This window comes from Rhinatrema bivittatum, chromosome 8, assembly GCF_901001135.1.
Source record: "Rhinatrema bivittatum chromosome 8, aRhiBiv1.1, whole genome shotgun sequence".
Taxonomy (NCBI): Eukaryota; Metazoa; Chordata; class Amphibia; order Gymnophiona; family Rhinatrematidae; genus Rhinatrema; species Rhinatrema bivittatum.
The window spans coordinates 148730861-148745210 of NC_042622.1; the positions used below are offsets into that span (position 1 = coordinate 148730861).

General features: G+C 49.3%; 1 protein-coding gene across 4 annotated transcripts in view; it reads left to right on the plus strand.

Moving 5' to 3' along the window:
- The window catches only part of POLA2 (DNA polymerase alpha 2, accessory subunit), a 161343-nt gene that overhangs the window by 119932 nt on the left and 27061 nt on the right, over positions 1-14350 (plus strand). For all 4 annotated transcript variants that reach the window (XM_029612329.1, XM_029612326.1, XM_029612327.1 and 1 more), the window contains 2 exons: positions 7742-7815; positions 13166-13274. In XM_029612329.1, coding sequence (XP_029468189.1) covers positions 7742-7815; positions 13166-13274 — 183 coding nt within the window. The remainder of the gene's footprint in view (positions 1-7741; positions 7816-13165; positions 13275-14350) is intronic.

Consider the following 14350-nt stretch of genomic DNA (forward strand, 5'->3'; position numbering starts at 1 on the left):
AAACCCTAGTGCCACCTGCAGTTCCTCAGTATTTCTCTGTCTCCAGCAGATGGTAGATGGTGCTAAACCTGCAGTTCTGTGATCTGGGCAGTTTTTAATTTTGAGCCTTCCTCCTGAGGGTCTTTTTTGGAATCCTGCGGGGTTCTTCCCTGTTTGGTCGAAGTGGACGAGCCGGGGGTCTGTGATCTTTTTGTGTGCTTGACCTGTGCGCCCGTGGGGTGTAAATCTGATGGGCCAGATCCCTCCCCTTCATGAGGCCGCTCTGGCGGCTGCAAGTTCTGGTAATCTTTTTTTTTCTTGAGGCAATCTTTTTATTTTTTAGATTGGTGCCTCAACAATAAAGTTAGATTAATAAAAAAAACAAAACAGTTTTTAAGAGCAAAGAACTGAAAGCAGGCATGGCTTACTGTGTGGTCGGTTTCCTCTTCCTTTTCAGGCTATGGTTTGGGGGGGGGGGGGGGGTCTGGTTTTAGAATTCAGGTAGGTTTTTATTTTTCTAGCTTATCTTATTTTCAGACAGCCTCCCTCATTGCTGACGGGTTGGCATGCCGTGTCTGCGACTTTACTCATGCATGGCTCAGTTGGTTTTCCAACAGTGGGGAGGATTCATCGGAGGGACCACCGGTGGCGAAACGGCGACGGAGCTCTCGCGGTCAAGTTGCTCACACAGCACGGCTCTAGCCAGGGTCCTGATCCTTCCTCGTTTCGCCCTGGAACGGCAGCCATTTTGTTTTCTCCGTCTGCAGTTCCCGCGCTGCGGTGGGGGAAGAGGGATGTTCCTTCATGCCTTTCCCCAGCCTGCTCCGTCTCCGGACTCAATCGGGTGACAGGGAGGAGGAAGTAAATCCTAGGCTACCAGTTCCCAGCCCCCTGCAGGGAAGGGGCAGACTCTAAGAGGCCTTTTTCTACGGATTTTGTCCTGCTGCATGATGCCTACATCATTGGACCAGAGGCTGCTCAGACCTCCTCCTGCTTCAGATATGGCACAGGGGAATCAGATGAGGCACTCGAGGTTCCTATAGACCCCGGGGAGATCCCTGATCAGGATGTCCTGGTCGACCCGGTAGATCCGGGGACTGGATGGCTTGGTTGCCTTAGTCTCCAAGGGGGATAACCTCAAGTTGGTTTGAGGCTTTATTGCCTTTGGCCTACCAGGCCTTAGGGGTAAAGATCCCCCAGGAGGAGTCCAATTTTGGAGGGGGCCAATCCCATTCTGGATGGTATGCGCAGTCTCCGACAGCTTTCCCATATCACATATCGGTAAAGAAATTGGTGGAGGCAGAATGGAGTCTTCCTGATTCTAGTCTCAAAGTGATGAGGGCTATGTCAAAACTTTATCCAGTGCCAGAGCAGGCATTGGAACTTTTTGCTCTCCCTAAGGTTGAGGCTGTGATTTCTGCGGTCACTAAGAGAATGACTATCTCGGTGATAGGTTCTGCTGTGTTGAAAGACGTTCAGGATCGCAAGTTGGAGATCCACCTCAAGTGGATTTTTGAAGTCTCGGCATTGGGCTTGCAAGAGGCTATTTGTACTAGTTTCATACAGCGTGCATGCCTCCGCTGGGTACAGCAGATGCAGGAAAGCCTGCCAAAGTCGCGAGAGGATGCAGACAGAGCTGAGCGGATCAAGGCAGCCATGGTTATGGGGCAGATGCTCTATATGATTTGGTATGAACCTCTTCTAGAGTTGTAGCTTCTGCTGTGGCAGCCAGAAGATTGCTCTGGTTGCGGAACTGGGCAGCGAACGTTTCCCCCAAGTTGCAGTTAGGCTCGCTTCCCTTCAAAGGTCACCTCTTGTTTGGGGAGGATCTCGAGCCTCTGATGCAGTCACTTGGAGATAAGGCCCTCTGATTACCCGAGGATAAGCCTAAAGCCAAAAGGTTTTTCAAGTACTTTCTCATTTCGCTCCGATAGGAGATCTAGGCCCTTGAGGACCGCGCCCGGTTCTCAGAGACAGTTCTGTCCTCGAGGTTCCTCCTGAGAACAGTCCTTTTAGGGTGCCCGAAGGCCGTTCCGATGAGCCGCTGGAGGGTCTACGGACGGAGGTAAGTCCTCGCAATGAGGCAAGGCTGGTCCATTTCATCATTACTATTATAGGAGGTCGCTTGATTCAGTTTTACGATGAATTGGACCAGAGTTACACAGGGCCGGTGGGTTCTCAGTGTGGTTAGAAACGGCTACGCTTTAGAATTTGCTCAGCCTGTTCGCGAACTGTTTCTAATTCCCCCCTGCGGTCCTGTGAGCAAGCAGTCAGCAGTACGGGAGACCCTGGATCGCCTCCCAACGTCTGGAGGCTGTAATTCCAATTCCCTCGGCAGAAATTCACAAGGGAAGATATTCCATCTATTTTCTGGTACCAAAGAAGGAGGGCACATTTCGTCCAATACTCAATTTGAAAAAGGTGAATGCAGCACTCAAGGTACCGCGCTTCTGGATGGAGACCCTTGCGGTCAGTGATAGCAGTGGTTCGCAAGGGGGAGTTTCTGGCTTTGCTGGATCTCACAGAGGCCTATCTACACATTCCCATCCATCCGGACTCACAGCATTTTCTCCGCTTCATAATCCTGGGGCAGCATTTTCAGTTTCAGGGCCTTTCTTTTGGTCTGGCCACTTTCACCAAGGTGACGCTGTTAGTAGCAGCGGTGCTTCGAAAGGAAGGTGTTCTGGTGCACACATCTAGACGACTGGCTTATCAGGGTGAAGTCAGAGGCCCTTTGTCATCAATCGATGTTATGGTTGTGGACCCTTGAGCCGGAACGGGTGTTAGTGCCACCACAGAGGGAAGGCCCTCAGTGGTTCCCATCGCCGGTAGGTGGAGCAGGTGATGTCAACCCAGCTGGAGCTTCACCTAATCCAGCCCTCGTTCCCCGCAGGTTGAGCCCTTGTGTACCGAGGCTGGCAGGACTTAGGTGCGGGTTGCCTCAGTGAAGCAGGAGCAGAGAGATGACGATGCGGTCAGGAGTCCGGGTCTGGGCAGGCAGCAGAGAAGCAGAACGAGAGTCCAATCCAAGAATCTGGGGTAGGCAGCAGATGAGTAGAAATGAGGAAACCAGGCCAAGGTCGAGACAGGCAGTAGACGAGCGAAGACGAGGAGCAAGCCAGGGGTCGGTACCAAGAGATCAAGCTGAAAAGGAACTCAGGAACTGGAGTACGAAGGAAGGAGCAAGGGCAGGAGCTGGAGCAGGAACTGGATCATGAATTGAATGAACGCAGCAGCTAGCACTCCGAGGAGATGACCTGTTGCTAAGGCGAAGAACTGAGGATTGAGGCAGGGTTTAAATACCCCTCAGTCCTGATGTCATCAGTCGGGGCTGGGCCGAAGTTTCCCGCTGCAGCCCCTTTAAGAGGTGGAGCCTCTCACACGTGCCTAGGGGAGAGCTCCTTAGAGAGCAGGACGACGGCGTTCAAGCCACGTGGGAAGCCGCAGGCGGTCGGGCCCCAATGCGGGGAGCACCACGCCGACCGGGAGGCATGCCAGCTTGCAGCGGGCAGGTAGAGGGGGCCACCCATGGTTCTCGATGTTCACAAGGTTCTCGATGTTCTCCAGTCGCTCTGTTGGGTAGTAAACGTGGCAAAGAGTCATTTGACACCGACATGGTCTTTGGAGTATCTGGGCGCTCGGTTCGACACTCTGGTCGGCACAGTGTATCTTTCAGAGAAGAGAGTACGAAAACTGCAGAGTCAGGTTTGGCGGTTTTTGCAGTTGTGTTCCCAAGGTCTGGGATTATTTGCAGTCTTGGGCTGATGGCATTGACCTTGGAGTTGGTGCCGTGGGCGTTTTCCCATATGAGACCGTTACAGAGGGCGCTTTTGGCTTGTTGACGTTGCCCCTCGAGGGTCTTGCCAAGTGAGAGTCTTTCTTGGTGGCTTTAAACTCCCAATCTCGTTCGAAGGGTGGACTGCGAAGTCCTGGATGGGTGATTTGTTACTACCAATGCCAGTCTCTATTGATGGGGAACAGTTTGTCAGCATCACTCAGTCCACGAGAGACTCTGCCTGGTCTATCAACCGGTTAGAGACCAGGGCGGTCCATTTAGCCCTGCGAGAATTTCTGCCATTAGTGACAGGTCGGTCAGTGAGGATTCTTTCAGACAATGTGACAGTGGCTTATATCAATCAGCAGGGCAAAACCAAGAGCCAAGCAGTAGCTCGGGAGACACAACAGTTAATTCTTTGGACAGAGAGGCACTTGGAGCGCATAGCTTTTGGACAGAGAGGCACTTGGAGCGCATAGCTGCGCCCCACATAGCCGCGCCCCACATAGCCAGGGTCGAAAACATTCAAGCGGATTTCTTGAGTCGGACTCAGACCCGGGCGAGTGGGAATTATTAGGAGCCGCAATGCAACTTATTCAAGATCTTTGGGGATCCTTGGGGAACTCATGTGGATTTAATGGCGACTCGTCAGAATGCAAAAGCGTTTCGATTCTTCAGCCGGAGACGTCAGCATAGGGCTTAAGGCGTCAACACTCTAGTTCTGCATTAGTTGCAAGGGGTCCTCTTTTATGTTTCTCCACTGGCCATTAGTGGGTAAAATGTTGCTTCGCATAGAAAAACATCGCAGCGAGGTGGTCTTGGTCACACTGGCATGGCTCCGGCATCCATGGTTCGCGGATCTGATCAACTTGGCTGTGGATGGACCGATTTGCTTTGGTCATCTGGAAGGCCTTCTTCGTCAGGGCCCCCATATTTTCAGACTAAGCTGCTCACTTTTGTCTAGTGGCATGGCTTTTGAGAGGCGACAGTTAAGGCATAGAGGTTATCCAGAGACAGTCATAGCTACTTTATTACAAGCCAGAAGAAAATCCACTAATATGACTTACACTAGAGTATGGAAAGTGCTTGAGTCTTGGTGTTCTGCTAATGGAGTGCGTGCTCTCAGGTCTTCCGTCCCTGACATTTTGTCCTTTCTTCAAGAGGGTTTCGCAAAAGGCTTGTCTCCTAGCTCGCTTAAAGTACAGTTGGCAGCCTTGTGCTGTCTTCGTGGCAAGATTGAGGGTTCCGCTATTTCAGCTCATCCGGATGTTATTAGGTTGCTTAGAGGAACAAAGAATTTGCATCCTCTGATTAGAAAAGCCTGTCCATCCTGGAATCTTAATCTGGTCCTCTAAGGTTTGTGTACGGCTCCTTTTGAGCCTCTGCGGAGAACAACACTAAAGGACTTGACTCTCAAAGTGGTTTTTCTCATTGCTATATGTTCGGCTAGAAGGATTTCGGAGTTACAAGCTTTGTCCTATTGGGACCCATTACTTTAGATTTCGAATTCTGGTATTTTGTTGAAGACGGTGCCTTCCTTTTTGCCGAAAGTAGTTTTCAGCATTTCATGTGAACCAGACTGTGGAGCTTTCCAGCCTTTCCAACTTTAGATGCTTCCGATTCACATGCGAAGGAGCTCAAGCGGTTAGATGTTTGGAGAGCTCTATTGCGCTATCTTGAGGTGACGAATGATTTCAGGAGATCCAACCACCTCTTTGTTTTGTGGAGTGGCACAAGACGAGGTTTCAAAGCTTCTAAAGTTACTACTGTGCGTTGGTTGAAAGAGTCGATTGGTTCTACTTACATTTCTTGCAGTCATAAAATTCCGGAGGGCTTGCATGCTCATTCTACACGTGCGCAGGCGGCCTCCTGGGCTGACGTGCAACTGGTGTCTCCTCAGGAGATTTGCAGGGCAGCAATTTGGAGGTCGCTACATAACCTTTGCAAGACACTGTCATTTGGATGTGAGAGATACAAGTTCTCCTTCCTTTGGCAAGAGTGTTCTGAGAGCGGGACTCTCCAGGTCCCACCCTGAGTAGGGGGCTTTGGTACATCCCAGGAGTCTGGACTGATCCAGGTACGTACAGGGAAAGGAAAATTGGTTCTTACCTGCTAATTTTCATTCCTGTAGTACCACGGATCAGTCCAGAACCCGCCCGATTTAGGGAGGTGAAGAGTCACCCACTCAGCTATTCGTTTTCTTACAGAAGACAATTAATTTTGTTGAAATAGTTGAAATATGTTTTAATTGGTTTGGTTTTATAACTGTTTTTATTGCTTGGGTACAGATCAATACTGAGGAACTGCAGGTGGCACTAGGGTTTATGAAGAAGTGTCATTGAAACTGTCTCTATCTCCATCTGCTGGCAGGAATACATAAACCCAGGAGTCTGGACTGATCCGTGGTACTACAGGAATGAAAATTAGCAGGTAAGAACCAATTTCCTTTTCCTCCCTCTCTCTTTCCACTCACAAAGTGAGGTGTCCTATAACATGGGCAGGATTCTGGACTTCCCTGAATCTCTCTCCAAGCTGGGTCCACCTCTGCATAGACATGTCTGTTCTTCTGGTCACATCTACGCTGGGGCTGGTTGGATGTCAATGTTGCCAAAGCGCTGGTCTCAGCCCCAGCTTTTTTATAGAGAGACACGCACAATCTTATCATGCAAGATTGTGCGTGTCTCTCAGTTCATTGATGGATGCATATGATGATTTTTTCCACCCCTTAAAATGTCAGGATGTTCAGGTTGTTTAGGTCAGAATACCCAGATTATGGTGGTCCTCATAGCATCACATGCTATTTACTACTTTTCATGTGGTAGAGGGGTGATAAAGGACTTTAGATATTAGGCCGTTCTTGATTGGATGCTCCACATTTAGGATATGTATATGATGCTTCTGTTAAGACACAGTTCTGCAGCTTCATCAGCCTTCTCTCTGGTATACTCTACCAATAGAGTTTAGAGTGAGTGACTGTTTAAAGAAGTTCAGATTTGTTCTGAAAAGCTTTCTGCTAAAACAGGCTATTGGGTAGGGGCATTTGCAGTGACTCTTCTCATGCAATAAGTCAGCAATTCTTGCGCCCCCCTCATATGGCTTCTCCAGAAGCTGTGATTCTAGTGAACTTCCAAATTTTTTGTTTTGTTTCTAATTTTTTGTATTTGTTATTTTATGTGAATGTTTTATTTTGTACATTGCTTAGGCCTTAAGTGTTAAGCGATAAATTTTAATAAATAAAATGAAATGATCAATATTTAGCATTATTGAAACTCCAGGCTCATTTCCAATAATGTTCATTCTATACTTATTGACCCGAAATGTTCGCAATTCTTGTGTTTGCCTGTAGGTCACAGTCTAAACTTCTCTGCAAAACTGTATTTTCAGTATTGCAATCTTTTCTTTAGTCCCAATTAAAAACTGGAACAGTCTCTGGGTTTTCGCAATGAGTCTTATATTGGTATATTCTTGTAATTTGGTTAATGTATATATTTAAATGGCCATCATTCTTTTAAATGTCCATTTTATCTATATGTGAAGTTTATTACAGAAATTTAATCTGTTTTGAATTTTAAATGTCTATTATTCCATGTTTTCTGAGAGGCTTATGAGATAGGAAAAGCTCCTGAAGGGTATCTTATTGGCCTAACTTCCTATCTACTAATTATATTTAATTATATTTCCACCCCAGCACTATCATAACAGTTTTTGTAGTATCTAATAGCTTGATTCTCCTTAACATGAGGAAGGATGCTGGTTTATATTGCCTGGTAATTAAAAAAAAAAAAAAAAGTTTAAACTGCTTAAAATCCTGAGAAATGTGGTATAATTGAAACCACCCTGTGATTGCCAAGTATAAGATGTTGGCTAGAGTTTTGATGTGAGATACTGAGATGTTTGAGCCCTTTTGCCTTCACTACTCCTGGGTTCTGATAGTTTGTCACCATTTTCTACCTGCATAGTGCTACCAACATCTTGCTTACCTTTCAGAATTGTCAGCTTACTGCATCGTTTGAAAATGTTTTCGAACACTGCCTGAAAATGATCATTGAAGGGACAAGAAGGTAGGCAAAGCTAAGCAGCCACCCCAGGCTTCCTTCCAGCAGCAGTCCTTAGCTTGAAACAAAATTGTTTTATATTGATTTAATTTAAATTGTTGCATTGCTGTGACTTTAAGCTTCATGGTTTCTTTTCAGAAACAAAAATTATTCTATAGAATAAAGATATTGCTCAGTAATAATGGCAAGAAGGAAATGAGTCTTGCTTTGCCTGGTCCTTAATTCACATTTAGCACCCACAAATATTGGATTAGACAGGTGTCATGTGATCTGATATTCTAAAGGTAATTGTATTACTGATAACGGATTTTTCTCCAAGGAAAAGCAGGATGGTAGACCTCACACCTGGGTGTGACATCATCAGATGGAGCCCAGCACAGAAAACTTTTGTCAAAGTTTCTTGAAACTTTGACAGGCACACTGGGCATGCCCAGCATGCTGCTAACCACGTGTCCATGCAGGGTCCCTCTTCAGTCTTTTCTTTTCTGTGGCGCTGTCACCTCGCGGTTTTGGAGCTCATGCTTTTTTGGCTAATTGGCTACTTCAAAGTTGTTTTTTTACTTGCCTTCCTCGCGTCACAAAGGGTCCCTCACCCTCCTCGGTCTGCTTTTGGTAAGTTTTTTTCAGATCTTCGCGGTCGATGGCTGGCTGTATCTCCTCCCAGTGCCCGCCGGCCATTGACAGCACATCATTCTCTTTTTCCTATGGGATCCACCGGCTTCCGCCAGTGCCCTCGGACTGTGACCATCACAGATCCTCATGAGCTCTGTGTCCTCTGCCTGGGGGCTTCCCATGATGTCCATGTCTGCAACGTCTACGCCAGATGACCCCAAAGGGTCATCAGGCCTGTCTCAACAAAATGGAAAAATTGTTCGGGTCCAAGCGATCGGAGCCATTCTCGGCATCAGGAACCTCTACCCCACTTGGTAAGGAGCCCTCAGTTGCTGCCCTGCCGGGGCCCGAGCTTGACACAGGGGATCAACCATTGTCCCTGTTGTCCCGATCCAGATCTGGTTCCTCAACATTGGCATCGGGCAAGGACCGCAGTGATCGTTGAGATAGGTCTAGAAAACACCGGCATCAATCGTCTTCTTCCTCCAAACCGGACCGTGAGAAGGCATCGACCTCTGTACCACCCACAAAGCAGTTGAGGGCGGAGGAGGCCATTCCCTCCGACCCCACAGATGCCTCCAGTAGGCCTCCACCAACACTGGTAGGGGGCTTGGTTCCCCTTCAGCCAGGAGATGCACCAATTCCGCCAGCATCTCCTCAGACCATTTTGTCCTTGCCTGCCTTTGAGGAGGAGCTAGAGAGGCATGTGCGGCTGGCAGTCAGCCAGACCCTGCATGACCTCAAGCCTCCGGTTCCCTGGGTACCGCCTCCACCACAAGAGCCTGCTCCACCGGTGCTTGCACCGTTGCTGGAATGTTACCCACGCAGCCGGCTCCGGTGCCTCAAGCACCTCAGTGGCCTTTGGGCGCACCATTGCCATTGCCACCGGTTCCCATACCAGTGAGCGACTCCTCTGAGGAGGAAGGGCCATCAGGCTTGATGGCGGTCCGGAGACAAGTGGTGCCACCTCACCGTTCAGCTCTCCCAGGGCCTTCGGGGTCAAGTCCATCAATTCCTTTGGTGCCCTCGATCCTGCTAACACCATTGGATCTCTTGCCTCTCTCACGGCTGCGAGGCCCTTCGGTGCCTTTAAGGACCGGGCCGCGAACTCCAATGGGCCTTCAGCCCCCTGCATCCCAAGAAGGTCGCAGCGAGGGTAAGGTCCCCTAAATCCCTGGGAAGGGGAGGCAACTGTATCTTCCTTAGAGGAATTGGAGGATTTGCCTTCCAAAGCCTCTCCTCCAGAGGAACGGCGACGATCTCTCCCTGAGGATCTCTTCTTTGTGGGGTTCATCAAGGCCATGGCCGAGTCGGTGCCCTTCCAATTATTGACAGAGTAAGACTCCAGGCACAAAATGCTCGAGATCCTGCAAGAAGGAGATGGTTGCGGTGCCAGTCCATGACATTAAGGAGCTGGTACCCCCGTCTGTGGGAACATCCCATCTCAGTGCCACCGGTTACTAGAAAGACTGACGCGGTGTACCTGGTCAAGCCATCCACCGGGTTTGACCAACGTCAGCTCCCCCACCAATCGGTGGTGGTGGAATCAGCATGAAAAAAGGCTGAGGGTGTGTACCCACACCTCAGCTGTACCAGGGCATGAACACAAAGCTCTGGATGCATTGGGACGCTGACTGTTTCAGGACGCCGTGGTTATTGCCCGCATAGCTTGCTACCAGCTTTACATGGGGCAATATTCTCGGAATTTGTAGAAGTAGGCCCTGGAGTTCAGTGAGCGTCTACCTCAACAATTTCAGGAGGATTTTCAGGCTATCGTCCAGCAAGGCCTGGAGTGTGATAAACACGAGGCTCGCTCAGCTTATGATGTCTTTGAGACAGCCATGAGATCCTTTGTAGCAGGCATTGGGGCCCGGTGGACGGCTTGGTTACGAGCCTCCGACTTGCGCCCGGAGGGCCAGGACTGTCTAACTGACATGCCCTGAACGGGGAAAAACCTGTTTGGAGACAGGATTAAAGAGGCTGTAGCCCAGCTGAAGGATTACCAAGAGACCCTTTGGCAATTGTTGTCTAGTACTTCCGGCACCCAGCCCAACAGAAAGTCCACATGGCAATATCCTTAACGGCCTTTCTATAGGCCTCACAAATATTACCCACCTGCACAGAGGTCCGGGGCTCAGAGGCCTGTCCCCAAGGCCAGACAGAGACAACCTAGGCCACCTTGGGCGCCTACAGCTCCACCGCAGAACCCCACCACGGGGTTTTGACTGGCAGCGAGGGAGTATGAGCCACCCACAGGACCCTAGCCTCCCAGTTGGGGATCATCTCCAACTTTTCGCAGATTGATGGATCTCAATCACATGATACGTCTGGGTACTATCCATCGATCGCCAGGGTTACCGGCTGCATTTTCATCGACTTCCACACCACTCCCCTCCGTCTCCCAGGTGGAGAACTGTAGGGGATGTTCAGATGCTTCGAGTGGAGCTCTCTACCCTCGTTTCCACTCAAGCGGTTGAACCTGTTCCAACCAACCAACGAGTCTGAGGGTCCTACTCCAGGTATTTCCTAATTCCCAAGAAAATAGGTGGCCTCAGACCCATACTGGCCCTGAGAGCTTTAAATTGCTTCTTGGTCAAGAATAAATTCAAAATGGTCTTGCTGGGCACCCTGATCCCCATCTTAGGGTGGGGGAATGGCTCTACTCCCTCGATCTACAAGACTCGTTCGCCCATATCCCCATTTTTCAGGGGGATCGGCAGTACATAAGATTTCTGGTTGATGGATATCACTTTCAGTATTGAGTTCTGCCCTTTGGCCTGGCATCTGCGTCCCGGGTTTTCACCAAATGTCTGGCAGTTGTCGGTGCCCATCTTCGAAGGCAGGGAATTCATGTGTTTCCCTACCTCGACAATTGGCTCATCAAGGGCAACTCCCATCAAGGGGCACAGAGTGCCATGCACCTCACAATTGCAGCTCTGGAGAGCCTGGGATTCTTGATCAACTATCCCACCTTCAGCCGGCCATGCAGCAGGACTTCATTGGGGCACGCCTGGACACTATCCAGGAGAGGGCCTACCTACCTCAGGACAGGGCAGAGACCTTAGCAGCTCTTGCACGACATGTTTCCAGCTACTCACATGTATCGGCTAGTCAATTTCTCCAGCTGCTAGGCCATATGGCAGCGACGGTGCATGTCACCTTCTTTGCTTGGCTACATATGCACCATGCAGAATGAATTCTGTGCTGTCAGTGGTGTTGGGCATCGCAGGACCTGCATGCTCACATCACAGTCACGGAAAGGTTGCGTCAATCTGTCCTGTGGTGGACAATCCCCACAAACCTAGAGCGGGGTTGCCCCTTTTCGAATGCTCAACCTCAGGCCATACTCACCACCAATGCTTCCCATATAGGGTGGGGGAGCACATGCTCTGGTTTTCTGGTCAGTTCAGGACGCACGACTCCAGATCAACCTTCTGGAGCTGCGAGCGGTCTGCTATGCTCTGTGGGTGTTCTGAGAGCTTCTCGTGAACAAGGTAGTTCTGGTTCAGATCGACAATCAGGTGGCCATGTGGTACCTGAACAAGCAGGAAGAAACCGGGTTGTTTCCTCTCTGCCAGGAGGCAGTCCACGTCTGGACATGGGTCATCGAGAACAGTTTCACTATCCGGGCGGTGTACCTTCCGGGAGTGGACAACATCCTGGCTGATACCCTGAGTTGGACATTCAGGGACCCCGGACATAGACCTGCTTGCCTCTGTGGGAAAACAGGAAAGTGCACCAGTTTTGCTCCCTCAGCAAGAGGGGCAAAGGATCAATAGAGGACACCTTCTTGATCCACTGGGGAGAGGGCTTACTGTATGTCTACCTGCCCCTTCCACTCATATCCAGGATGCTCCAGAAGTTGCAGCAGGATCCTGATCGCTCCTTGCTGGCCCCATCAGGTCTGGTTTCTGACCCTTCAGGGCCTAGCGGTGCACCCCCCAATCTGTTTGGAAACGGCTCCGGACCTCATCACCCCAGCGTTTGGACTTTGGCCCTCACAGCTTGGATGTTGACCAGGTGATGGTGAAGGCCCTCAGCCTATTGGAGGGGGTATCCCATGTTCTTCTGGAGTCCAGGAAGCCTTCCACCAGAAAGTCCTATAATCTGAAGTGGAAACAGTTCTCTTCCTGGTGCAAGGGTTGTAGTTTGGATTCCTTCTCTTGCTCCCCTTCTGCACTTGGACTACCTGTTGTCCCTCTCTGTATCCAGTCTGCAGACCACGTCAGTGAGGGTTCACCTCAGTGCCACGGGGCATACCATTGGGGTTCGGATGGCTTCGCAATTTCTTGCCATTCACTTGTGAGCCGGTTCATGAGGGGCTTGCTTCAGTTGAAGCCTCCCACTTGTCCCCCGGCAGTTTCCTGGGATCCATCTGCTGGCAGGGATGTAAAACCCAGGAGTCTGGAGTGATCTGTGGTACTACAGGAACGAAAATTAGTAGGTAAGAACCAATTTTCCTTTCTCTTTTTAATGTAAAAATGCAAGTATATGGAGAAAACTATTAATGGAACCAGTAGTTATCTTGGTAAAGAGCAGCAGTAAATACAGTCCTTTAAAAACAAGGCATTTATGTTGTGTGTACAAGACTTCATTATCTAGTCAGAATTGGGCTTGCCTGCCTCTTTTTCTGAAAATGGCTTCTTAGGTATAGAAGACTAGACTGAGCTTTATTACATTCTCTGACTGTTCTCTCTTTGTTTGCCTTTTTTTTTTTTCTCGTCCTTGCTCTTCTCCATGATAGCGCTGCTTCTCAGCTTGTGTTTGTGCCTTCGATGAGGGATGTGAATCAGGAGTGTGTGTACCCACAGCCACCATTCAGCTGCTATGAGCCATCTAAGGATGATAAACCGGTGAGCACTCGAGTGAACAGAGCAGGGAGAGTGTGTATATGCATATTTCATAAATGAAATAAGATGCTGTATTACTGATAAGGCCCAGAATCCCTGCCAGACAAGTGAGTTATACACCCCTACCAACAGATGGAGGCAGAAATCAACTGACTTCCTAAAATCACCATATATAGGATCCATGCTCACTTCAGTGTACCAGGATTCTCTGTCCCCAGCAGATGATAGGATAGGATCTTTGTGTTCTGGAGTCTGTTTTGAGCCCGAATAAAAATAAATAAGTAAAAGCAGAAAAGAAAAAATTGGAGTTCCTGGGGCAACAGTGGGCATTTGTTCCAGAGGGCTGCCTAACAGAGAAACTTCTCCTCTGGTCTCTGAGGGTTGGCTGGTGGAATTCCTGCCTCTCTTCCCATCTCTCATTTCTTTTTGCTGTCCTCCTGCTGGCGTTCCTCCTCTGCTTCTGGATGCTTTTTATTAAAGTTTGCTGAAGGAAATGGAGGAGAAGAAAAAGCCCACAACATGTTACAGGAGGATCGAGCATGGCCAGAGGAGAGTCTGCTCTGGGTTAGCAGGAGCCTATGGCAACGAGTATAGCTGAGGGGAAAGAATAATGACACCAGGGAAGTTCATGAAATGCATGGGTGTGAAGACTGCAACCAGCATTGCATGTTGGCAGGTTCTGGGGCTCATTGATGGCTTTGTGTAGAGGGAGCCAAACATCAGACTTTCAGGCTCCCGGTGAATAGTCAGCGATCGGAGCAGGCTTGGGAGGGGGGGGGGGGTGTAGTAATCTGATGGCGAGAAGTTGCCCATGACAGGAATGGCAGCCTTTTTGGAATTGCATGGTTCCACTGATATTTTGCAAATGGAGGCCTCCTTTGCCTTCACATGTAAGTGCAACAGAACCACAGGCAGCTACTTTGACTTCGGATGTTAGGCTCATATTAAATTCTGCAGTGTCGGCTGGTTCTGCACTGTCATCCTCTTCTTCTTTCTTCCTTGAATTTGGCCTACCTTTACACCAAGCTTTTTGCTTAAAGCAAGACACTGGTTTGGGGTCTCTTCCCCTGCCTAGTACC